Source organism: Cricetulus griseus (genome assembly GCF_003668045.3).
Source record: "Cricetulus griseus strain 17A/GY chromosome 1 unlocalized genomic scaffold, alternate assembly CriGri-PICRH-1.0 chr1_1, whole genome shotgun sequence".
NCBI classification, from domain to species: Eukaryota; Metazoa; Chordata; class Mammalia; order Rodentia; family Cricetidae; genus Cricetulus; species Cricetulus griseus.
In genome coordinates, this window is record NW_023276807.1 from 152,591,431 (window position 1) to 152,618,676 (window position 27,246).

General features: G+C 36.1%; 1 protein-coding gene across 4 annotated transcripts; it reads right to left on the reverse strand.

The window, feature by feature from the left end:
• Nucleotides 1-12,893: 12,893 nt before the first annotated feature.
• LOC100763538 (UDP-glucuronosyltransferase 2B7) lies at nucleotides 12,894-25,319 on the reverse strand. 4 transcript variants are annotated; one of them, XM_035452492.1, is made up of 7 exons: nucleotides 24,996-25,316; nucleotides 24,593-24,644; nucleotides 23,605-23,753; nucleotides 19,778-19,909; nucleotides 18,097-18,184; nucleotides 15,726-15,945; nucleotides 12,894-13,170 (listed from the first exon to the last, which is right to left on the reverse strand). In XM_035452492.1, exons 1-7 carry the CDS (start codon nucleotides 25,314-25,316, stop codon nucleotides 12,894-12,896), a joined length of 1,239 nt encoding a protein of 412 aa, XP_035308383.1. The 4 variants fall into 4 exon arrangements, with proteins under 4 accessions (XP_035308383.1, XP_027245062.1, XP_035308382.1 ...); XM_027389261.2 differs by having other exon boundaries at nucleotides 24,593-25,319; XM_035452491.1 differs by lacking the exon at nucleotides 24,593-24,644 and having other exon boundaries at nucleotides 24,845-25,316.
• Nucleotides 25,320-27,246: the final 1,927 nt, after the last annotated feature.

Genomic DNA, 27,246 nt, shown 5'->3' on the forward strand with positions numbered 1-27,246 from the left:
TATTAGCCATTAAATAAATGGCAACCAACCTACAATCCATAGATACAGAAAGGTGAGGTATAGAATAAGGGATGAGGACTCTTGGATCTCTCTGAAATGGGGAAATAGAATAAATGTGTGGGTAGACTGGAGATGGGGGCAGGGGCAGGGGGCAGGGAAGATCAGGTGAGGAGGGGGAGGGAAGGTAGGGTTGAGGGAAGAAATGCAGGGAGAGGGAGCTAGTATTGAGGGTTATTTTGAGGAATGGTATAGAAACCTACCATAGTGGAAATTCTCTAAAATATATGAAGGTGGTCCTAATGAAGTCTCCTAACAATGGAAATGACTGAGTCCAAACTGGCCATCTCTTGTCACTAAAGGAGGCTTCTAGTGGTCTGAACTGTGTTGCATTAAAATTAGTTGTTGTCCATGGGTGTCCCACTAAAATGCCCAGACAACCCTGACCATTGTTTAGATAATGGATTGCTCTCTACAAACTGACTGCAGGGTTCTAGTGCTGAGGTCAACACCCATGCAGCTCATTGATCTGGAGTACTGGAGCTGGACAAACATGGAGCATTCATCCCTATGTGCTAATATCTTTGGTGTAATGACATACTTTGCAGGCTACCAGAAGAGAAATATGAATACCAACCTAGTCACAAAACCTAAGACCTACTATTAATTGTCCTGCCTGCAAGATATGCTAGGGAAATGGTGGTTCAGAACCTAGGGGAGTAGCCAATCAATATTTGATTTGATTTAAGGTCCATTCCACAAGGTTTGATTTGATTGAAGGTCATTCCACAAGATAGTTTGGTTACCAAGAGTCAGAGACTTGATAGCCTAGAGACCAAACAGTATTGTCTAAAGAAAAAAGTATCAGTAAAATGACTCTTAATAATATTGTGCTATACTCATAGGTCAGCGCCTATTTAGTCACTATCAGAGATGCTTCCTTCTGCAGCAGACTGGAACAGATGCAGCGACCCACAGCCAGACATTATGCAGAGAGAAGGGGTGAAGGAGGGAGCAAGGAAGAGTGAGACAGTGAGAAAAAAAAAACAAGTCTTGAAACAGAGAATTCTAACTAGGATGTTTTCATTAAATCCTTCCACTTAGAGCTCAGGGAACTCCAAGAGAGAGGAGGAAGAAAGAGTGTAAGAGACAGAGAGGATGGAGCACACCTGGAGAATAAGGTCCTCTGAGTCAACTGAGCAAGGTTCATATGAACTCACAGAGGTTGAAGTTCCAGGGTTGCGGCCAACACAGACCTGCACCACTTCCTCTGCATATATATGATAGCTTTCAGGTTAGTATTTTTATAGGACTTGTGGTTGTGTGAACAAATAGGTCTTTTCTTGTGTCTGTAGACTGAGTTACAAACTGAGATACAATCCCAAAATGTGTAAAATGTTTTTCAAAGGCCATGGGCAAAAGGAAAACCACTCAATGGAAACAAAGAATTTTCGTAATAGCTCAATGCAATATCAAGATCAAAGTGACTGTTATTCTAGTTTCATATATACCTTCTACTAGATAACCCTGAGTGGATGAAAATAAATGAGGGAGTAAATTGTCATTTTATGCTATTTAGGCAAAAGGGGGTAATAAGAATTGAGTATATACTGCCAATTAGCACAATTTATCTATCAAAGATACACAGGAATGTATGAAAATACATGCACAGTTTTCAAGGGTGCATGATCATGATATGTTTTCCATAATTAGCCTCTGGAAAGATCATAGAAGAAACCTTTGCAAATTTGGACATGCTCACATGATATCAATCTGTAGGGAAGTAAAATCAAGTGATTGATGAGAAGAAAGACTTTGACTATCACTTATTCTAAATATGAATTTTTCAGTCTTATTGGCATAACAGTGGGATAATCAATATGGATGCCACCTTTTGCCAGTTCTGTGAACATATATACATCCTTAAGAAAAATCAACAATGAACAACACACTCAGCCAACTCCATAAAGAACAGATGATATTCACTGGTTGTTAGCATCCTAGAGTATTCCATGGTTGTATTATCTAAAAAGTGTGTTTTGTATGGAATTCAAATGATTGATTGACTCTAAGGGTAGAAGTGTAAATGTACTTATTCATATAGTACAGTGGTTTTCTTCTTTTAACAAGGACCAGGAAGAACCAAGCACAATAGTAGTTTGGCTTCTTATTGCCAACAGCAGTGAAGGAAAAAGATGTCTCTTTTTTAATACTTGTAACCAATGTTTTCACTTTTATAAAATTAATTATTCCCAGCTCTCATCTTATCTAAGAATATGTGGTTAAGCATTACCCCTTTATCAAACCTTAATTGATCCTATTTCTCAGCATGTCATGGTGAGAAATGTCATGGTGATTCAGCAGCTTGAGAAAAGCCAAAGTTATTCTAACTTCACCAAAACAGATCTCACAGAAAAATCCCACAGAATATGAGTGCAGGATGTAAACAAAAGCACAAGAAGGTGTCATATCCCTAGGACAATGATTATTCAGATCATTAATTGGAGATTTTCTACTTAAATCACTGAAGATTTTCATAAGTCTTATATTTAGAAAAGTAATTACCATAGCGGAGGTAACTGATACTTGGCCACCAAAGCAATGACTTGTGAGTATGCACAGTGAATTGCTGTATATGAAGGATACAAATAAGCTCATCTGCCTTTCTAACCAGAATGGGGAAAATAATGGAGATATAATCTGCTCATCAACATTAAATCTGAATCCGTATCAGGCCACCAGATGAAGGCATCAGTATCTACTACAAGAAATGTAGTACTAATGGCTGACCAAACTCACCTCTTCCAGAATCTCTTTCATCCTTTGTTCAATGACTCCATCTTCCAAGGGCACAATGCCATACTTATAATCGTGTGTGTGTGTGTGTGTGTGTGTGTGTGTGTGTGTGTGTGTGTGTGTGTGTGTAAAACAACTACATCAGATGAGATATTGGTATTTTATATATGATATTCTGTCTTCATTTCATTTTCTTGAATTGAATGTGGCATTCAAACATTTATCTTTTTTTCTGACAGCTGAGTGTTTCATCACTAGAAGACTTCCAGTGACTCTTGGGAAGACTTTTTTGTTCTAACAGCAAATCTTTATTGCTCTGCTGCAAAGTTTCTAGTTCTTGTTGGTTTTAAGAATATGTTTTCTGTGGTATATGCTCACTGCTAGATTTTTTGCTTAAGTGGATTAAGAAGCAGATTTCTAGTTAGCACATTTGTATTATCCATTTTTAATTCCTATTGCATTAGTGCAGGAAAGTCTCACTTAACAGTTATATCCACTCAAAAAATGATGTTTTTGCTTCAGTTGCCATCTTCAAAAATAAACTCATGATTGGCAGGAGCCATGTGGCTTTTGGAGGAACAATCCCCAAGAACAGAAAGACTCTGAAGACCCTTACCTACTTGGCAAATATCTGTGGACAGTTCACTGCTTGATTCTGGGCATGACCCAAGGAATATGTGTGCTATGTACTATTTTCTTGCTTTCACTATGCTAGCCATACTGCTGGCCTGAATGAGACATAGTAGGTCATGAAGTTTAATATTGCATACATGCATAACTGTTTTAGAAAGAATATTTTAACCACAAGAGTTTTTGAGAAATGTTATTAAATAGATCATATTAGGAGTTAATGGGAATATTCAAGGGACAGGGAAGGAAGCAAAATCAGAGATATCCACAGTTCACTCATTTCTAGTAACTGTGGCAATGCCCCAAGAAGTTAAGGCAGATAAATAAGAACAGGGGACAAACAGTGCCAACTATAAGTTTCAAACATATATTGCCTATAGGCTAAATGGAAAAACCTGGTCTGCCCCCAAAGCAGATAGAGTAGGACAAAATGTAGAATGGATGGATCCCTCTTTGGCTGGTGAGTTGATCTTGAGAACCCACACTCTATTAGATACAAATATTAACCACAAGAGACAAAACTGTATCTCACCCTCCATGACACAGTATCTTCATATGCTACCAATTGGGCACACTGTTATGCTAGTAGGTGTGCCTAGTTAGAAAATTTCTTTTGTAGCCTGCAAAACTGCTCATACTTCTAACAGTGGAGATACAGATCAAAAAGGTAATGGTGGGAAGGTTGGGAGACAGAAGAGGAAAGAGACAAAGAATAAACTGGTAATTATTGTAACCATTTTTTTGAAACTTAGGAAGCAAAATAGATTGTAAAAGTGTTCATGCAACCCATTGAAACTGTATACATAAAGACAGCCAAGGCTACCCTGGCCACTTTTTTGAATGACAACAGATGATCATAGTGTCTTCTTGGTGCCAACTTCACACTTCCATCCCAACTCATCAAACTCATCTGGAGCAAGACTTCCAGGTCATGATTATTTTAATTTTGTTTCGAGTCTGCAGTTACTGGCCCATTCCTGTCTTTAATCATTGCTGTTACAAAGAAAAATAATGATGCCCAGAAATTTAAAAAATGAGGAAGGTCACATCATTTCTGGTCTTATATATGACAATTTACAGTTTTCCATACTAAAACACTTTTTGTTTTTGTTTTTTACCGATTCTTCAGTTTTTTCAGTTTTTTTGTTTTTTATTAGTATTTTTTTTATTTTAGAGGCACTAATATTTACATACTAAAACACTTTTAATAGATGACACATTTGGTGTGTTTTACAGTCAGTTTTGAAACAATTATGGGTAATATTTAAACTCAAACTATTTAATATATAATTGAGTTTTCCAGACTGTGTAAAATTTATCCTCATGTGCATAATTTTCTTATATATATAATATATATATTATATATATATATGTATATATAAGTATATATGTCTTTCTGTGTAAAGACTTTGAAATTATAATAAATGAAAGAATTATTTTATCATATATGATGAAATATCTGTGTCTACCTGAATGTTCCTTTGTGAATACATCCCTGTGTCTGTCCTGGTATGTGTGTCTGCGTGTACCAAACAAAGGGCTTTTTCTCAATATTTATTAAACTTCATAGAACATGGAAAAAGGAATGATGGACACTTCTCAGAAATATTTTTTCTATCTTTTTAAATTTAGAAACAATCGTTTTACATAACAAGCCACACCATTCCTTCTCCCTTCTATCCTCCCATGTCCCCTTCCAACCTTCTTAATCCCCCGACCTGCTCCCTAAGGTCGATGAGGCTTCCATGGGGGATCATAAAATCCTATTATGACTCCCTCTATTATAGTATCTCTTTTCTTGCACTCCTCTATTCTTCCCTTTACTCGATCTTCCTGCTCTCTCATGTCCTCTTCTCCCATTCTCTTTCTCCTAACTCCCTCTCCCCTCCCCCATGACCCCAATGAGCTCAAGAGATCTTATCCCTTTTCCCTTCTCTGGGGGGGCCATGTATGTATCTCTTTGGGCCCTCCTAGTTTCCTAGTTTCTCTGGTGGTATGGATTGTAGGCTGGTAATCCTTTGCTCTATGTCTAATAACCATATATGAGTGTATTCATAGCATGCTTGTCTTTCTGTGACTGAGTTACCTCACTCAGAATGAATTCTTCCAGTTCTATCAATTTGCCTGAGAATTTTAAGATTTCATTGTTTTTTACTGCTGAGTAATACTCCATTGTGTAAATGTACCACATTTTCTCCATCCTCTCTTCACTTGAGGGGCATCTAGGATGCTTCCATGTTCTGGCACAGAAATCTTCAACAGTGATTTACAAGGGATTAAGTCATTGACTCCTACTGATCCCACATGACCAACATAACAAACAAGCAAACACTGTTGAATATTATCTGAATGCTGCATTCCAGGATTTAGGGTGGATATTTCCTTCATATGGTTTCTTTCAACCTATTTGTTATTTCCAGCATTTCCTAGCATGGCACACACACACACACACACAGACACACACAGACACACACAGACACACAGACACACAGACACACAGACACACACAAATATATATATATATATATATATATATATATATATATATATATATATATATGCATTACTTTTGGATCAGGCCATGGAAAAGCATATAATACAAAATCACAGCTATATTTACCTTAGGTTGTATGTCGTGGCCTGGCATGTCTCAGCCCCAAACCACAGAAGCCACAAGGTTCGGCCTGAGTGAGTGAGTGTGGACTTGGAAATTCTTTGCAACCCAATGGCAATAAAGACCAGACACAAGCATCTTGTCATCTTTAGAGAGCTCACAGTTCCATGATGCAAAAGTAGGGTCTCTTCTTTATTCAGCATTTTCCTGGCTGTAATCTATCCGTGCTTCCCTGACCACAAGAACATTTCTCTCTCATCTTCTTAGACCCTATCAGCAGATCTCTCTCAACTGTCTCTCCTCCGGTAGACCCCTGCACCAGATACCTCCTAACCCTCACATTCAATGCTGGGATTGCAAACATGTAACCATTCTGGAAATCAGTTTCAAGAATTCTCATAAAGCTAAAAATACATCTACAAAATGACCCAGTCATATTGCTCCTTGGTATGTGTTCAAAGGATTCCATTTCTCTGGTGGTTTACTTAACCCCCATAACCTCATGCATTTGGACAATTGTACCCTAGTTGGTGGTGCCATCTGGTGTTGCTTAGGAAGTGTAGCTTTGCTAAAGGAAGTATGTTATTGGAGGTAGCCTAGAAGAGGTTAAAACTTTGTCTTACTGGAAGGACCCTTAACAGAAAATGCTTGCCAGGCATTGGTGGCAATGCCTTTAATCCCAGCATTTGGGAAGCAGAGGCAGGCAGAGCTCTGTGAGTTCAAGGCTAGCCTGGTCTACAGAGCGAGTTCCAGGATAGGCTCTAAAGCAATACAGAGAAAGCCTTAGCTCCTTTGCGCATCCCTCCTTTCTCTCTACAATGGGATTCTGGGAGTATGGCGCAGTGCTTAGCTCTGGGTGCCTGCTTCTGCTTCAATTTCTTTAATAACACACATGAGGTAATGATAACATGAAATTAAATAAGTGTTAATAACAAATTCATAACAACTATGTAAGACTACTAGGAAACCCATGAGTAAAATTTTCAAAATAACTTTAGAGTATTACTCATATTGCTATGATGAGAAATGTTTATGCTTTTGAAAACTGTGCAAAATTCAGAGCTGTGAAAGTTATTTGAACTTGTTGTTTATTTGTCTACAGCAGCAATGAGTTTCAGAGGGTCCACTGACCCTTTCATGGATCACATATAGGATATCCTGATTATCAGATATTTACATTACAATTCATAACAGTAGCAAAATTACAGTTATGAAGTAGCAACAAATTATGGGTGGGGGTAACCACACCATGTATTTAAGGATTACAGCATTGGGAAGGTTGAGATACATTAGTCTACAGTGGATTATGAAGCATGTGTAACAAAGATTACTTTGGGCTGCTATAAAAAGAGATTTCTGCGCTCAGTCTCATTCTCAATGTAAGGCAATGGAAAAGAGCACCATTTAACTTTAATTTGCTGTGTAAATATTGCAACTAATTCCAGCTTTGATTTTTCACAGTGATTACAAGAAGGCTGTATCTGATTGATTTGTTTAGTAGGATTATATATTTCAAGCTCAGTAAAAATCCTTGCTTATTTCCTGTATATTATTATCATATCTGATATTATTAAAGTCATTCTCAAGTTTTTCATTATAGAGCACTATAAAAATCTTCCATGTATCAAATGTGATAATTACATCTCCCATTCAACTTTGTAATCTGTTTATTGAGCATAAGAAATGCTGTTTAGATGGATTCTTTCTTCCCTGTGTTCTGCTTTGCAGACTATGCTCTGAGAATGAAAATTCTAATAATAGGTACTGCAGGTCACATCTTGAGAACCTTTTGCTATAAATTATTCTGTCTAGCATAGATGTTTTGCTATGATACCAAAATTTTCCATCCTGTCTTGATTATTTATCCCTTCATTATTATTTTATATCTTGTTAATGGCAAATCAGTAAAAGTGTACTCAAAGTTTGTGTTTTTCACGTACTTGTTCTGGGTTGCAAAGCAGCTAGAAATGACTAGCTAGCTGAATAAAGGGAAGGTACAGATTACCTTGTTGCCACAAGAGGGAAATGTACTATAACACCAAGCATACTGAATTAAGCATGGGGTTTTTGACTATTGTTCTGAGCTAAGCAGGCCATCTTCCAGTGTACAATTTTGTACTATCCAATTGCACAAAGCTATTCAATGAAAAGAATAGTCAAGGCATCATGTGATAAAAAGGATTCATTTTTCTAACCAAAAAGGTATCAGGTGACCTACTGTTTTTTTTTTCCAGTGTAAAATTTTCATTGATTATTTGGGAATTTCACTAAAGGCACCCCTATCACACTTGGCTCCCACTTCCCCCAGGTCCACCCACCCCAGCATATATCTCCTCCGAAATACACCAAGTCCAATCTGTGGTATCCACACACTCATTGGGAAATGGTGAAACTTCCAATGACAAGCAACCTAAAGGTAACTGAATCCTTCCCCACACCCTTGCCTGATGTGTGAGGTTCTTCTGTATGATGCACATATGTGTTGCTTTTATTGGTTAAATGAATAGAGCTGTTTCAGCCAATGAGCAGGCAGAATTTGTTTAAGCAAGATTTCTGAACAAAGAGGGAGGAAAAAGGAAGACAAAGGATAGTTGCCATGTAGCCACTAGGGAGACAGGATTGTAGGGCATCACCTAGATAAGCCACAGCCATGTGGAGACACAGATTAATAATAATGGGCTAATGATTAAGAGAAAGCTAGCCAGTGAGAAGCCTAAGTCAATGGCCAAACAATTACAAATATATATTAAGTCTCTGAGTGGTTATTTCTTAAGCAGTTGTGGGACCTGGTGGGAAGAGAAAAAACAGTCCAGTGGAACCAAAATAGATGAGGAAAAACTCCTTTCTACATGTGCCAGAAGCCATCAACTGTGAAAAGGTGAGGGAAATGCATTAGGAAAAATCTTGAGATGGTGTAATAACAAAAATTTTTGGCAAAGTATTTTGTATATTTTTTCTTTTCTCCATTTTCTATTTGAATTAGAAATAAGTTTGTTTCACATGTCAATCCCAGTTCCCTCTCCCTCCCTTCCTCCACTACTCCCCTCAACTAAAACCCTACCTATCACATACCCTTTCTGCTCCCTAGGAAGGTTAAGGCCCTCCATAGGGGGTCTACAGAGTCTGTCATATCTTTTGGGATAGGGCCTAGACCCACCCCTGTGTATCTAGGCTCAGGGAGTATCCCTCTAGGTGGAATGGGCTCCCAAAGTCCATTCCTATGCTAGGGATAAGTACTGATCCACCACAAGACACCCCATAGATTTCCCAGGTCTCCTCACTGACACCCACATTCATGGAGTCTGGATCAGTCCCATGCTGGTTTCCCAGCTATCAGTTTGGGGAGCAAGAGCTCTCCCTTGTTCAGGTCAGCTGTTTCTGTGGGTTTCACCAGCCTGGTATGGACCCCTTTGCTCATCATTTCTCCTTCTCTGCAACTGCATTCTAGTTGAGTTCAGTGTTTAGCTGTGGGTGTATGCTTCTACTTCCACTGTCTACTGGATGAAGGCTATAGTACGGCATATAAGTTAGCCATCAATCTTATTATCAGGGGAGATCATTTAAGGCAGTCTCTCCTCTGTTGCTTAGATTGTTAGTTGGTGTCGTCTTTGTAGATCTCCAGACATTTCCCTAGTACCTAATTTCTCTTTAAACCTATAATATCTCCCTCTATTATGGTATGTCTTATCTTTTTCTCCTTTATTTTTCCCTGATTCTACCTTCCTGTAGCCTCATGTCATCATCACCCATCCTCTTCTCCCCTTCTCCTTCTCCTAGATCTCTGTCCCCTCCGTCCATGCACCCAATTTGCTCAGGAGATCTTGTACCTTTCCACTTCTCTGGGGGACCATGTATGCCTCTCTTGGAGTCTCCTTGTTTCCTAGCTTCTCTGGTGGTGTGGATTGTAGGCTGGTACTCCCTTTTTCTATGTCTAAAATCCATATATGAGTGACTACATGCCATGTTTGTCTTTTTGTGACTGGATTACCTCATTCAGAATGGTTTCTTCTAGTTCCATCCATTCTCCTGCAAATTTCAAGATTCCATTGTTTTTTTCTCTGCTGAGGAGTACTCCATGTGTAAATGTACCACATTTTCTCTATCTATTCTTCAATTGAGGGGCATGCAGGATGTTTCCAGGTTCTGGCTATTACAAATAATGCTGCCATGAACATAGTTGAACAGATGTCTTTGTTGTGTGAATGTTCTTCCTTTGGGTATATGCCTAACAGTGGAATTGCTGGATCTTGTGGTAGACTGATTCCCATTTTCCTGGGGAGTTGCCATGTTGATTTCCAAAGTGGCTATACAAATTTGGCACTCCCACCAGCAGTGAAGGAGTGTTCCCCTTTCTCCACATCCTCTCCAGCATAAACTGTCATTGGTGTTTTTGATTTTAACTATTCTAACAGGATTAAGATGGTATCTCAGAGCTGTTTTGATTTGCATTTCCCTGATGACTAAGGATGTTGACCACTTTATTATGTGTCTTTCAGCCATTTTAGATTCCTCTATTGGGAAATGTGTATTTAGTTCTGAACCCCACTTTTTAAGTAGATTGTTTGGTCTTTTGGAGGCTAGCTTCTTGAGTTCTTTGTATATTTTGGAGATCAGCCTTCTGTAAGTTGTAGCCTTGGTGAATAACTTTTCCCATTCTGTGGGCAGTTGTTTTGTCTTACTGACTGTGTCCTTTGCCTTACAGAAGCTTCTCAGCTAGAGGTGGTTCCACTTATTAATTGTCAATCTCAGTGTCTGTGCTACTGTTTAAATTTCAGGAAGCAGTCTCCTGTACCAATTAATTCAAGAGTATTTCCCACTTTTTCTTCTAAGTGTTTCAGTGTGGCATGATTTACCTTGAGGTTTTGATCCATTTGGTCTTAAGCATTGTACATGGGAATAGACATGGATCTATATGCAGTTTTCCACATGCCAGCATCCAGTTATGCCAGCACAATTTGTTGAGATGCTTTGTTCATTCCATTGTATTACTTTATCTTCTTTGTCAAATATCAGGTGATTTTAAGTCTGTGGCTTAATATGAGGTTTTCAACTCTTTTCATTGTTCTACCTGTCTATTTTTGTGCCAATAACAAGCTGTTTCAGACTATAGCTCTATAATAGAGCTTGAATTCAGGGATGGTGATGCCTCTGGATGTTCCTGTAAGTGTACAGTGTTGTTTTGGTTATACTGGGTCTTTTGTATTTCCATATAATGTTGAGGATTGTTCTTTCAAGGTCTGTGAAGAATTTTGCTGGGATTTTGATGGGGACTGCATTGAATCTGTAGATTGCTTTTGGCATGATTGCCATATTTACTATGGTGATGTTACTCATCCAAGAAAATGGGAGATGCTAACAGAAGTTATAGCCCAAATGGGTTTAACACACATCAATAGAACATTCCCGCCAAACACAAAAGTATATACCTTCTTCTCAGCACCACATGGAACCTTCTTTGTTGACCACATACTTGGCAATATAGAAAACCTCAACAGGTACAAAAAATTAAAATAACCCCCTGTATCTTATCAAACCACCATGCTTTAAAGTTAGAATTTAACAAGAACACAAATTGCAGAAAATCCACAAACTCATGGAAACTGAATAATGCCCAGTTGCACCATTCCTGGGACGATGAAGAAGAAGAAATAAAGATAGTAATTAAAGATTTCCTACAATTCAATGAGAATTGTGACACAGCATACCCACACTTATGTGGCACTTTGAAAGACGTGCTAAGAGGAAAGCTCATAGTACCAAGGGCCCTCATGAAGAAACTGGAGAAGAGTCTTACTAGCGAGTTAACAGCACAACTGAAAGCTCTAGAACACAAAGTATTTTGTATTTAAGAAAGATATATTTCTATGCTCATGTAGCATATAGGACTTGGTTAACAATTCACCTAGATCAAATTATCCTGGATTCCAGTTATATTCTGTCTTTAAAGATGATTTAACTTTCAACTTTTATATCCATGCATCTGTGTTTATGTGAAACGATTGCTTTTCCCTCTTGCCAGTGCATTCAGGTAATTTTTCCATCTACTTTTGTAATTCTCCACTAACTCTAGGACTCCTTTTTAATTTCTATTTCCTTATTCTCCTCTTTTCATGTTTTAGTGTTTTTTTAAATTTCGATTTGTATTTGTTATTATTATTATTATTATTATTATTGTTGTTGTTGTTGTTGTTGTTGGTTGTTGTTGTGGTGGTGGTGTATGAGTGTGTATGTGTATGTATATGTGTGTATGGATATGTGTGTGCAGAGACCTAGGCACAGGACAATTCTGTGATAATTTATTTTTTCCTTCCACAATCTGTTGGTTTGGGTCTTGAACTCAGGTAGTCAGGCTTGTGCAACCCATGCCTGTACCAGTTTATCCATCCAGCTACCCATTATATTTGTGTCTATAAAAGCTCCATCTTTTTTTTTTATAGAGTTGGGTTCATTGTACCCTGAAGCCTCTTTCCTCTATTTTGGTATTTTGAATAAAATCTGCCTTGTCACTTTTTAAATAGATTATATTTTGACACACACTGATAGTTCATTTCATTCCATTTTATTTTAAAGATTATAGCTCTAAAAAATTCACAATAAAAACTTCAGTATTCCTATTCTCTTTCCATAAATGAGATGGTGTTTCAATGATTATCATTGTTCTTAGGATTATTGCATTGATAAATCTGCACAAAATTAGTTATATGAGGAAATATATATTAATGGTTAACTTCTCGATTTTTAAAGAGTAAAATATATAGATAAGTCAAGTAGCCCTATATCTTCTAAAACAAGATGCACTTGATACACAGTGCTAGAATTCAATGCGTTAGATAGTCTTCTTCATTCTTGCAGAGCTCTATTCTGTTTTATTCTTTCCTTTTTTTACAAAGAATCCGTAAACAAACAAGCAGCATTTTATAGTGAAAAAAGCTATGGCTGCCACACAGGCCAGTAGGAATCCAATCACATCCAGAGAGTGGTACTGGTACCAGGTGAGGTTATAGGCAAGTGGCTTCAGGTGCTTAGCCCCTTTGTGGCGCATGACAAACTCAATCCAGAAGGCGGCTCTGTCCAGGGGCTTCATGGGCTGGTCATGGTGAATGGTTGATAACCACATCACATTCTTTTTATAACTAAAGGAAGATACAATGGGAATTAACTTACAGAACGAAGGTGAAATGGGTATAAATTTCTGTGTATCATAAACATGGTTACATGAAAGCATAAAAAAATTATGTGTTCACAGTAAAAATCTCATTAGATAATGTACCAGTTAGAACTTCTTCAACACATAGTATTTAAATATATAAGAGAAATGCTATGAAAAGACAAGTATTCAAAACAAGAATTTTGACCCACAGATAACATCCCAAAGCATAATAAATAAAATCAAAATGAGCTAACCTTTGAGGTTTTGAAACATGAGTCACTGAAAAAGCAATTACTAGCTGGTATTAAAATATCAGAATAGTAGAATAATTTGGTGCTGCACCAATCCATGCTATATTTACTGTGGTCCATATCTGGGCAAAGGTGATAAGGAGTTGGGATTGATAAGAAATTCTTAATAATAATAATTCTTATCAGTACTTATTGTTTATAAACATAGGTGTCCAGTGATTGTTCATTTACTGGCTTCATAGACTTTTCATAAATTTCTCCTTCTAGTTAACAGTTAAATGAAAATAAAAAGTACATTTTTCTCTATGTGTGTGAAAATGTTTTTGACTCTTGGAATACTGTGAATTATTCTTACTGTAACCTAGAATTAGAGTAAATTCTTACAATTATTGTTCATCCTTTTCTTTCACATGTTTGATTTTTCGATGTTGAGACTACCCAATATTTTATACTGAAGCATTGAAGTGATATTTGATTGTAGTGATGAACTGACCAGGATATAGGGGAAAGGGTCTAGTTATGACATTGCTCCTCAAGTGTAAAGCTTAACATCCTGCATTATAACAGAGTACTAGTGGCAATAGAGGCAACTTCCTTTATTGTTATTTATAATATACTTGAGAAAAACAGCCATAAAATACACAGAGAGAAGATAGTGTTTTTTAGACCAAGGCAGAAATAGTAATATATTTTGCTATACAGTTGATGAGGCCTATAATAAGAATGTTGTACAGTTTACTAAAGATTAATTAGTGTGTGCCATAAGCCTTCAAAATGTATTGTCTATTTAAGAAATCAGTTTCATCTAATACCATCATTATGTCTATCAAGGATTAGAAATGTAGACAAGTATTCATACAAGGAGATTTATGTCTAATCATCAAGAAAAATATTTATCAAAAACTGTAAAAAGATAATGTGTTTCACAAAGAGCTTATAGAATAACTAAAATCTATTTAAATTGCGTTAACTTTCTTTAAAGTGTATCTGTAGTTTCTTGATCACCAATATACTTTTTCTCTCTTTTATGGGGAGTTTCAAGACAGTGTTTCTCTGTGTAGCAAGCATAGCTGTCCTGAAACAAGCTCTGTAGACCAGGCTGGCTTTGAACTCACAGAGCTCCACCTACTTCTGCATCTTGAGTGCTGGGATTAACCGGGTGTGCCACCACCTAAAATTTTTATTCTTTCTTTCTTCCTTTCTTCTTTCTTTCTCTCTTCCTTTCTCTCTTTTTCTCTTTCTTTCTTTCCCATTACAATTTTAAACAAATATTTATGTATGGAATACATGTATAATATTTTTGATAAAAGAAAGACTATAATGAAGAAGCATAATTTAATCTCATGCTCTCAAATATTTTGGAAAGTATATCATTATTGTGTAAGATATTTGTCAATTAAATTCAAAGCAATTTTTAAAAATTACATAATTCTTCAAAACAAGGCAACCACAACTTAAAATCTAATGATATTCACTATTCATAACTATATTCTGCTTTTTTTTTTCGAGACAGGGTTTCTCTGTTTAGCTTTGGAGCCTATCCTGGCACTTTCTCTGTAGACCAGGCTGGCCTCAAACTCACAGAGATCCACCTGCCTCTGCCTCCCGAGTACTGGCATTAAAGTTGTGCACCACCAATGCCCAGTTAGAATCTTCTTTTTCTGATGCTATTAATTGGATAAAGATCAAAAGCTCCATCCATAGATCAGCAATGGAATCAAAATATTGGCAAATACTAATTTGTAAGATTACATAGAATTGGAATTAGAGATCAATTTTATTTTACTGATTAACTAAAAGCTATTTTGAGGAGATCTTTTTAAAGTAAAAGAAAAATGATAGCTATATTCATTTGCATCACTATACTAAAATTTCAACTAGCAGTCGGTATTTTAGCAAATAAACTGCATTTACTATAAAATTAAACCCAAGGTTTTTTTTAGTAAAACAACTGCAAAGTACTTTGATCTAGGGTGATGGCACATATTTTTTTATTCCAGAGCGTTTTATGATGAAAAAGGAGTATATCAAGTTAAACTCAGACTCTGTCTAAAACAAAATAATAAGAAAACACACTGACATTTGCTCACTGTCTAATGCAGCTCTTTGTAACTTTCATTATTTCTCTATTTAGGTTAATTGCTGCTCCCTGGAACTTCCACTGAGAAATTATCTATAATAAATAAGCTAGTGACATAGCTCAGTGATAGAATATTTGCTCAGAATGCATGTGCATAGTCCTGGTTTCTATTACAAGACAAATAAATGTGTGTATAGTTATACTCACGAAGGATTTTTAATGACTTCCTTCAGTGCATTAAGCAAATCTGAGCTTGTCATTGTATGAAAGTCTAGTGAAATGGCTGCTCCTTTGGCTACCATGTGAGCAATGTTATCATGCTGTTCTGCAAATAAAGGGATGCCAACCATGGGGATCCCATGATGGATTGCTTCATAGATGCCATTGGCTCCGCCATGAGTTACAAAAACTTTAGTTTTCGGATGACCTAGGATCAGAAGAACAACAGAACATATACTAATCACAACTCTTAGACAAAAGTATAAATCTGTAATCAAGTGATCAAAGTGGTGGGTTATTTTTAATATGAAAAATTAAATTAAATTATTTAAATTTCTATAATATCTCACAGCAAGAATCATCCAAGTGCACATCTAAGAGCTGCACCTTCTGCTTTCTTTTAAATGTGATGGCAGGAGTTAAAGAAAAATTAGATGAATAACTGATGTGGCATGTGATGACACCGGAACAATGGGAAGTAATTATCAATGGAATACATAGGATACATACAGGATGGAAAAATGAATATCTAAGAGCACCATGTGTTTGTTATAACTTATTGAGCTAGAGTCCATATGTCCTTAGTGCCATGCACTTCTTTCTTGTTTCTTCCTTACATTATCCTCTTAGCCAGGGTAACAAATGAAACCAAATGTACCTGAGGAATTAATATGGAAATATTGTTCTGTAGGCTTGCTTATTAGTACATACATACTCATATGTGTGCATGTTATGTGTGGAGGGGATGGGGTTGGAGGAAGTTTTGCCAATTGTGGTGATCCTGGTAGTCTCAGGAACCACAGGCTGTTAATGAAATATCCAGTGCCATTGTCCTTGATTTCTTCCCAGAACTTGAAGATTAGACCCCAATGCTGAAGAATTTGACATAATACACTTCAGACATAGGACATGGAGAAACTGAGAGGTGACATATTTGGAAACTTACTCTGTAAGTACTTTCATAGTTTTATAACATTCTACATAAGATCTCTTGGGAGATATAGTGCTATTAGCTGCAAAACCTATGAATTATAACAATGACTGTCATGGCAAGATATCCATAATGGAAAATGGTATTTTTATCTTAGGAGTAACCAAGCTAAATCCAAGTCTAATTGTATTTAGTGCCTGCCCAGTGGTAAGAAATTCATGTGTGGTATTGTAAAATTAGTCCATTGTCCATGTATGGAGAGATCATAGACCCTCCCAAAATGGGAAACCCTACTGTCATTTTCCAAAACAAGTATAATTTCTAACTACATTCTAGATATTTATCCTTATAAAAACAGATAAGTGTAGCTCTCACACTTTATCAAAACAAACAAACCAACAAAAATAACAACTTCCATTGCAGCAAGTGGAGAATATTACAGAGATCCACAGCTGGTCAAAACTGAAGAGAATAAATGACCAAGGCCAGTCAGTACACTTACAGAAGCACAATTTCCAAATGAAAGGCTATGGAAACATTTTGGAAAAGGTATCAGAAGAGTGTAATATTCAGAATATCAGGATAACTGATGGAAGATTGTGCTTTATAGATATTATAGGGATGCTGCATCCATGAAATCTCAACAATGTAGTTGCCTAAACATGACCTGCATAATGACAGCACCAGTTGACATGCCAACACAGATAGGGGAAACTTCATAGAGTTCTATACCTAGAGCTATGGATAATCAGTGGCTGCCAAGATGGGGTAAGCCAGGTTTCTTCAGCATGAACCCCCTGATATATTGCCTAATACTCTATTGTCAGCTCTATAAATGTGTATATAACAAGTAACAATAAATTGACTCAGTAGTATCGCGAGATGGTACGGGGCAAAGCAGGACTTAAAGGAGGGAGAGAGAAGTCTGGAAATGATGTAAATATAGTACTTATATATGATTTTCTCAAAAATCCAGTCTTTCACAAAAGAAAAATGGTAACTAACACATTTACTAAATCTGATACAACGTTTTTAAGGCATCTAGGAGAACCATGGTAATCAGGGTGTTGTATTGCTTCATGATAAACATTGTGAACTTTTTTTCTGATGGAAAATATTGTCATTGGTAATTAAAAAGTAATATTGTTTCTTAGTGGTTTTTTGAAAATTCCTACTTTAGAAAAGGGGACAGGTATACAGCTGAATTCATAAAAGCCAAGGTAAGTACAAAATGCTCTCTGTGAGAGGTGGCTGCTTTCTGAAATACAAAATTACAGCATCAGCTCATATTTCATTTTCTTTCAAACTGAAAACATAAATGTTTAAAAGTTGATTTTGTTTTTGAGTTTTCTAAAAAGAATCAGTTTATTTCCTATTGCAGTATAGCTTGTGACTCAATGGTTTCATATTTGTTTCCCAGAGACTTACCTAGAAGGTCATTCTGGGGCATCCACTTGAAAATCCTAGTATTGGGTCCTAATGTGTCTGGTTTCTGGCCCTCAAATCGCCAAAGAACCTGTTAGAGGTTAGACAATAATTTATATCAGGATTCAAAACTTAAAATACAGTATTTTATGTGCTTTGTTAAATACCATTCATAGCCCAGGTGTGGAAACCAGGAAAAGAGACATTAGACAATAAGAACTATCAAAAAAGTGAGACAGAGTATGGTAACATTTCCTGTGTTTCTCTTTACACTTAATCACTTGAATGTCACCATGATTATATACTCACATGAGAGAGTTAAGGAAACATGAATGCCGTTAAGAAAAGTTTGTGTGGTCATAACTTTGTTACAAGGAAGAATACTTCTAGTTTTCCATTTTAAATTTCCTGCCAGTTTAAAATAACTCCAGATTTTACAGCATTGTCCTATGTTATTCTGACAGTTTGACATTTGTTTTTTATTATTCATCATTTATTTTTGGCAAATATTCCATACATATCTACAATTTTATTTATTTAGAACTTCTTTGGAAAAGGTGCCATCATGGATATTCAGAATTGAGTCATCTGTCTATCCTATTCTGGCAACAATCTCATAGTATAGATTTTAAATTGCCCACTAACTCCCAGTGATGTGGTTGCTGGCATGCATTTTCACTGGGCATAAACGTACACATGCTTGCTTGCACCCTTCTGAATGTTGAGGAGGTGCTGCCTCCACCATGAAAATAACAAATCACAGAGAGTGAGTGACTTTGACATTTTTTAACAAACAAACAAAAAATAAAATCTACCCTTCCTCATATTTAGTGAGGAAACAGTTTTACTTAGAAATCATAAGAAGTGTAGAGCATGTCATGACACGAGTCACATCACTGTCACTGACATTGGAATTTCTTTTCATTTAGAAAAGCTGTTTTGCTGCTCATCAGTGATAGTAGCTGTAGCAAAAAGAGAGATCCTAATGGTGCTACTTTTGTTCCATGTGGTAGATGACAAAACACCTCGAGGTTAATATGTATGCTTCATGAAACCCCAAGAAGTTCCAAAGCCAGACCACACAAATGGTGCTAATTTTTGGTGCTTCACCTACATGTTTCGTATCTGTTTGCTATAAGATGTTTAAACTTAACTTCAGGATCTCAAGGAAAGCCAGCATAAGTGATTACAGGGACACTTCATATGATAGTAAACTAAAATCTAGTTCCTAAATACTCCAGGTTTAAGTTCAGCTGGGGTAAATTACCTTCATATACCTTATGAAGTGAGCCACCTGGACCTTTTCTGGCATCAAGCTTATTTCTACCTGTCTCTTATTTACCCATTCCTTTCTAAATGGCAGCTATTTTCCTCTACTAGGTTAGAGACATAGTCCATTGGATGATGTTTGGTTATGTATGGCTCACCATAAGGACAGGGACCACTCCATATTCTCTTTTTCATCTTCCTGTTAGGTTTTGTCATCAAAAACACATTCTGTAGAATCATATATATATATATATATATATATATATATATATATATATATATATATATATATATTTAAACTGGCCAAGACAAACCATTATACTTGATTTTACACAAAGGGTCCTTTAAGTATTAGACCTTTCCAGACTGTAGTAAACTCATTACATAATTACCATCCATGGGGGCACCATTTTACCTTTTGTGGAATCTGTGCAAAGGCTGAAGCAATTGTGTTGGCCCTTTCTTGTGTTATGTTTCTGATCATCGACCCCAGAGAAAACACCACCACACCATGTTCCCCAGAGCTTTGTGCAAACTCTTCCATTTCCTGTGGATGCAGAAATCATTTTACTACTGAAAATCAGCAACAGATGAAATACCATTGAAATTGCTGTTAAACTAGGAGAAAAAGGAAGTATTATAGGAATAATAAGCACGATTGTTCCAACACACATAAGACAGTAATTGCTGTCTTAATCATCCCATGCTCATCTTTGAGCAACAAGTTTCCAAGTATTACCATTTGAAACAATTAAAATTGCAGTCTGTATATTATATGAGGTGATAGAAAAATTGCAATCCTCATTTACATTTATTTCTTAACCAATAGAAAATATGATTGTCCCTCTTCTTCATTTCCATCTTAACTTCCTGTGACTGGTGGTTTAATGTCAATATGCACAGTGGTATAAAACAATTTATTTATGTGACATATTTGTATTTAAGTAACTTAATATAAATTTTGTACCCTTGTTGATTTAGGGTACTAAAGAATTCTGTTAAAACAATTAAAATGTTATATTTACATAATCAATTTATATAATAATATTCTGAAGCTGTGTTTGAAGAAGGCAATTCCACTGTTTATAAAATTATGTTACATATTGATTACACACAAATTGATTTTTCGTATCGTTCATATACATATACAATGTAGTGTTAATGTATAAACATTGATGCGACACTTGATATAATTTCTAAACTTCTGAATTTTATAAGGAAAGAAATCACAAGAACATTTCATAAGTGATGGAAAAGCAGATATTTCTGATAGACAAAAATACTAATTTTAACAAGTATTTTTATTTAGTGTGTGTGTGTGTGTGTGTGTTGTGTGTTGTTGTTGTTGTTGTTGTTGTGTAACAGTAACCATGAGAAGGGCAGAAGACGAAAAACAATCTTTTGTTTTCCCCTTCCACCACTGTGTTTATTTACAAGGATGAAACTTAGGTAATTAGGCCTTTAGTCTAGTCCTTTGTCTGCTGAGCCATCTTTAATGACTAAACACAGATATTTTAATACAAAATAAGACATAGTTTATAATATATAGCAGGTTAAAATCTTGTTTGTGAAACATAATAACAGCAGTTGTTATAACCATTTATGATCATTGCTTTGTTGAATATTGTTTTTATTGTCTTCTTTCCCTTGTTCTAATACTAATAACACTGCCTATTTCTCTTAATGGAAATCGCAGAATCCTTCAAGTATAGGATAATATGTGTAAAGCCTACACATGTATGGAATCAGCCTTTGGTAATGGAAAATTACTGTGTACTCTAAATGACTAACATTTAAAACCATTGTTAGATATTAATCATTTAAAACTATTTCAGTGGCCAGTGAGATGGCTCAGTTGGGAGGATGCTTGTTAGCAAGTCTGGTGACCTGAATTTGATCCCTGTAATCCAGGTGCTGGAAGAAAGAACAGACTCTTGGAATTTGCCTCTAGCATTCTTACATTTGCCATGATGTCTCTCTCCAGACATGCACACATAGTAAGTAGTATGTATGCACACACATACATCACACAAATTAAAAATAAACAAATGAAATATATTTTAATGTTATGTGGTTACTACGATATCAAAATATAAGAATTCTTTGGATATCATATTATATGTCATTAAGAAAGATTACTCTATAACTGTTTTGCAACTGTGATGTTCATTCATAACAGATATTATGGTAGAATGATTGGGTGATTTAAATGTAATTACTGTTTTTGTAAGAATGGTAAGAACAATTAGGTGTTTATGTGCAGTATAATTTTTTTTCTGTTGTTATTCTTGCAGGCAGCTGTGATGTCAGGACCATTGTTCTCCAATGAAGTTTTAGTGGTCCCCTTATGTCTGGCATAAGACGCAAAAAACATGATCAGTCTTCCCAAAGGTTGAGCCTCCAATCTGGTTATCCAATACCAAGAGATATGACCCTTAAAATGTGTTCCTATAAGCAACACTCAATGGAGTTGAACATTGTATTATATATTTTCCTGTATGAAACAGAGAGGGGGGAGCAACAATTAAAGGAAAACAAACAAAAACCTGTGTAAATAGAGTAAACTATCCCTTCTATACCCTAAGCTACTAAACGCTGAGATCTCAAGTGAAGGGTACATTAATTCCTGAACTGAAAGCAAGGAAATGTTGAAGTCAAGCATTGACAATATTGAGGAACGGTCTTCTGCTTAAGCTAGAATACTGTTGAAGAATCTTGACATGACACATTTTAGGATAACACCTTCTTCATCCTGTTTCCAAAATTTATACTTTGGAAACTTTTATACGAATGTATGGTGTATGTCTTTTATGGACACTGCCTGATAATTTGTCAAAATTGTCATTATTACTGAGCAAGATAAATCTAAAGTGTCTTCAAATATAAGATAATTACTAATTTTAGTAAATCATTATAATTTGAATGCAAATGTCCTCCTGTAGGCTCACTGGCAAATCCTTTGGCTGTTGGTCATGGCAACTTTGGGGGGGGGGTTGAAAACTTTAAGAAGTGAAGCCTACTTGACACCATCAGGTAATTGGTTTCTTGTGTTGGGGGCTGTCCAGCTTAGTCTCTATTTCTTTCATGTCATAGACAGCTCCTTCCACAAACTTTTGCCCTCAATAGTGTCTGCCTTAACCTAGGACCAGCACCGATAGAGCTGAGTCCTGAAGTCTCTGAGTCTATGGCCAATAGAAATCATTTGGCATTGTAGATTGTTCTGTTAGCATTGTTGTCTCACTCTAACAGTAACAGCAAAAATACCAGTGAAATATTTATCATTAACTTGTCATTACCCACTAAGCACCTGAGATATTTAGCTTCACTGGTTTCAATCTTTCTTACAAACTGCATATGACCTTGGTACTGCTAGACTATGATTAAATGTACTGAGATCTATAAGTATTCTATTCTATTCCATGCTCTCCCCTTTGCTATCCAGACTATAATATCAATCTCCTATAGGTTCTTTCTAGTCTTGATCCTGTGCAATCTAACTCAGGGATTATATCTTGAAAGTGCCTTTTTTTTTATTTTAAAGGAAATCTGATCTCTCCTCTCCTCAGTTCACTTCCTTTCTCTGTGTTAATGACATAATTAACATTTTAACCGCTGTCCTATTATGAAGTTTTGAATAATCTGTTTATCAAAATCCCCTCTTCTCTATAGCTTTTTGCTAAGCCACACTTGCAGTTCTAGCTGCTTATTTTCTTTTATCATCATAGTCTTATCCTTTGACCTCTCTACATCTTAGGTGTTTGTGTTCTTTTGTTTTTTGTTTTTAATAAATGATTTTAATATGTATTTTATTTTTTATTTTCCATAGTCTCTTTAGATTATGATAACTTCTTTAAAATACATTTCATTCAATTTTTATGAAGTGAATATAGTCTATCTAATTGGATTTGGTTTAGGCAGAAACTTCTCTATGATGTTTCTCTGCATTTCAAGAACTTATTCAGGAGTATGTTAATCACTTGACAGTTTTGTGCATGAATGTGCCTCCCTTTTTAAAACATTGATTTAAGCTGTTTCCCCAAGATTCTCCTGTTATTCCATAGTTGGAAGTAAATGCATAGTTTTGTGACTGTTTTCACCTTGAGTGTCTATTTGGCAGAATATTTTTTCCCAACCTCCAATTCTTTCTAACTGGAAGAAAACCTACAAGAATGGTGTAGAATCATTTTTACTTAAATGAAGTAAAATGAAACAAAACTAAACTAAAAGGACATATTCATTTACCTTAGGCAAGGGGTTGGCAGGTTTGCAGTGGAGTCCTCCAACAAATTCAATGTTTGGTAAAGATGGGCGAGGGAACTCTAAATCCCAGTAGGACCGAATGAGCCATATTTCTGCTTTCTTCATTGTGTCAACCATAGTAGTAGGTCTTCCTAAAGGGAGAAAGGAGTTGGGGGGTGTAAGAGCAAAGTGATAATAAAAATATTGCCATGTGAATAAAATATACATTGTCTGAAAAATGTTGGAATAACTTTATTCAAAGAAGCAAAGTGTACATTCATGAAACTAATATATTTATTAATGCAATTAAGGTGTAATTTATTTGTGGGTTACAAAATATATGTGTATTAAAGGTAAACTGAGATGAAATGCTAATGTCCCCTCTACAACTCAGAAATTCTATTCATTATATAAGCCACGAAGGCCCTATGTACCTGCTATGTTATTAAGCTTCAGAAAAGTATATGCAAATATAAAGGAACATTCTATGTCTAAAGTCAAGCTATCCCAGCATAACTATGGACACAACTTTTTCAGGAATCACTTAAGCTTCTACACAGAACAAGCTATCCCTTGTCTCTTCATTTTCTAAGAGAATTATGAGGGTTATTCCAGGAAGAATTTCTGACATCTATCTTTGGTTTAATTTGCAATAGCAATGAAATAATATGTATTTTTGTAGAAATATTTTCAGATATTACCTGAAAAGTTTTCATAAAGTATGAGAATAGGAATTTTTCTCTTGCTTATTTATGGTTTATTTAACTAGGAAACCATTACTGCCAACAATACTGACCAATATATCTAGGTCCAAGCTTCGGTAATTTAGGTCTTTAAAATGAAGGTTTGGACATGATGCTGTAGTGAGATTGTTGTGCAATATTTTATTTCATTAAAAAATTTCAGCATGAAAGACATATTTGCATCAAAGAATATCTTTAAGAGCAACGAAAGTTAGTCCATCACCCTGCTGATGAGAGACACAACTTACCTAAAATTTCACTGAAAAATGGATCCCAATCCTTAGCAGGAAATGACTCATATAAAAGGTCAAAATAAAGCAAACATATCATATTTTCTACCCGCTCCATGAATGTCATTTGACCACTTAATCCTGACAAAATAATAGGTACATACGAGGGAGGGAATAGAAGTCCCGCACTGTACTTTTCTATTGTGTAGCCATTACCAAAGCGAAGACTGTACACAAAGGGTATTTGCAGTAACTCAGCTATCAGCTCACCACAGGGGCCAATAGCATCTGAAAGAACAACATCAAACTTGGATTCCTTTAGTTTTGCCATAAGTGGTTTGTTTGAAACCACTTCTCTACAAAGTTTTAGCCACAAATCAGAAAATTGCCCAAACATTATGTTCATCGATGGGTAGTATCTCCAACATGCACGTTTTGGTACATCATATGTCCACATATTGACCCACTGGGTCAAAAACTTTTCTACTTCATCATTATTGGAAGCTGTAGGATATGTTTCATATATGAGACCAGATGATTTTGTGGGATCAAGAAAGATAGAAGATGAAGGTCTCAGAACAGTTACTTCATGACCCCTTTGTGCAAGTTCATCCAGGATTATCTTTAAATTCATCCAGTGACTGTATTCCATTGGCCACACCAACACCTTCCCACAGTTCCCAGATCTGAAGTAGCAACTCATCTGCAGCAGGAGCAGAACAGATATCCACTTCACAGGCATCCTGGAGAGTCAAAGTCTTTCTGTTCACCGTGTGTTCCCTTCTGTCACTACTCATGCTTTTATCTAAGAATAAATTAGTCAAGAAGTTAAAATATAACTTGCATTGCTCAAAGCTGATAACTGAATGACCATGTTGGAGCATTTTGGAGGACAAAATAGGGAAGGCTAATTTTTATTACTATCTTTTTACTGGAGTGTGTTTAATGTCCCTTTTATAATGAAGTGTTTTCAGTAAACCAGGAGGTATTGACTGCGTGTTCAATCATCTAGGCTACATAGATGTTAGAATAGTCTAAATTGTTTCACGAAGGTACATTTGTGGACTCCACGAAGAATAATGTGGCTGCTCTCTGAATTCTCCTATAGAAAGAATGGGAAGCATATTAATTTATACAGCTGAACATTATTTCTTCCATAGAATGAATCAAAAAAATTTGTAAGATGTTGATAAATGTACTTGCATACATAAAACTCACCAACTTAAACTGTGTGACAAATGTTGTGTAGTACACTTTCCACAGAGTGTAAACACCTTGACTGCCAGTTTGCAAGAATTTCATGAGAAATAGTATCCTTATTCAGTCCTCACTTAGGCAAAGTCACACAACCTGGGAAAGTGAAGCCACTCATTTCACTGGCATGTTCCTGGAAGGACCAATGTATGGAAGGACATGTTGAGATTGCACAACATAGATGTAAGATCCAGAAGAAGTGGATGATTTGGGCAAAACATCATTCTCTGGACTTTACAGAACCAATGCACTTATGAATCATGATCGTTGTGAGCAGATGCACAAAAGCCAATCAAGAATAAATTAGTCATAATCCCAGAATGTTTGGGGGACATTTGAAGTCTCATGTCTAAAGAGCTTTTAGTAGGTGATGGCTACTAAGGAGGAAGAGTCAGAAGCTCCAGGTTGAGGGTGGTAGGCATACGCCAGGAGATGGTTTTATGTCCTCCACATACTGACAGCACTAAGTGAACTCAACTGGGTTTAAAAAATGAGATCCTGATGTTGGGAGTAAAAAGCAGTGTGGGGTGGTGGGAAAAATGGAGTGGGGGAGAGCTAGTGTTTGATCAGTACATGTTATATACATGTCTCAAACTCTCAAACAGCAAGACAATGGTCTTATAAAAGGAAACTGAGCACAACAAGTAATCTACAGTTTTGACTTAGAAAACAACACTGAATCACATAGAACTTAAGCTGGCTTAAAGAGAGTAAGCAGGAGACTCCTGGGAGGTTCTTGTCATGATCTGGATGGGAGAAGACTGTTTCTCAGGATCTCAGCAGCTGGTTTGGTGAGCCTCATGATTAGCAATTGCCACATCTTCCTGCATAGATCATCTTAAGATGTATTGTAAGGTAGATGTCCAACTTGTTCATGGTCCCTGTATCATAGACCACCTGCTTTATAATCCTGTTACCTAGCACTGCATACATTCACAATACTAAGAAGCACATAGGAAACTATTCAATTTTTACTCAGTGGGATACTTTGTAAAATAACTTAATAAATATTTTCACTCAGGCCTCCATATTCCTTATGCAAATCAGTTCCTAAACACCTAAGCTCAGACTTATCACAGCAATAGCTTTACTTCTTGGCAACCTTTTTTTCATTAGGTACATTTTTTGGTGTATGACATTCTCATCTCAATAATACACATTCACTATGAACTTCATTTGATCCCTATAGATAATAATGTCATTGTCTCTTCTCAATGAGCTATGTATTTTTGTAGATGCATGCTTATAAAACCTCTTACCATATTAAACCAAGTCTGTATACAAAGAAAACAGTGAAATTTTGAAGATATAAATAATTTTCTCAGTATTAGTCATTATTTAGAAATTTGCTTATTTTTTTTTCATTTTTTATACAGACAAAGATTTATACAGACAAATCTACCCAAAGAAATATCACA

Bases quoted from the DNA above. Each gene is read 5' to 3' on its own strand.
- LOC100763538 (XM_027389261.2), bottom strand. From the start codon at position 25,316: ATGCCTGTGAAGTGGATATCTGTTCTGCTCCTGCTGCAGATGAGTTGC. The intron at 18,185-19,777 runs GTAAAATGGTGC...AACCTCTAACAG, and splicing joins TTGCACAGATTCCACAAAAG to GTTCTTTGGCGATTTGAGGG. The intron at 13,171-15,725 runs GTGAGTATAACT...ATCTTCCTTTAG, and splicing joins GAAGTCATTAAAAATCCTTC to TTATAAAAAGAATGTGATGT.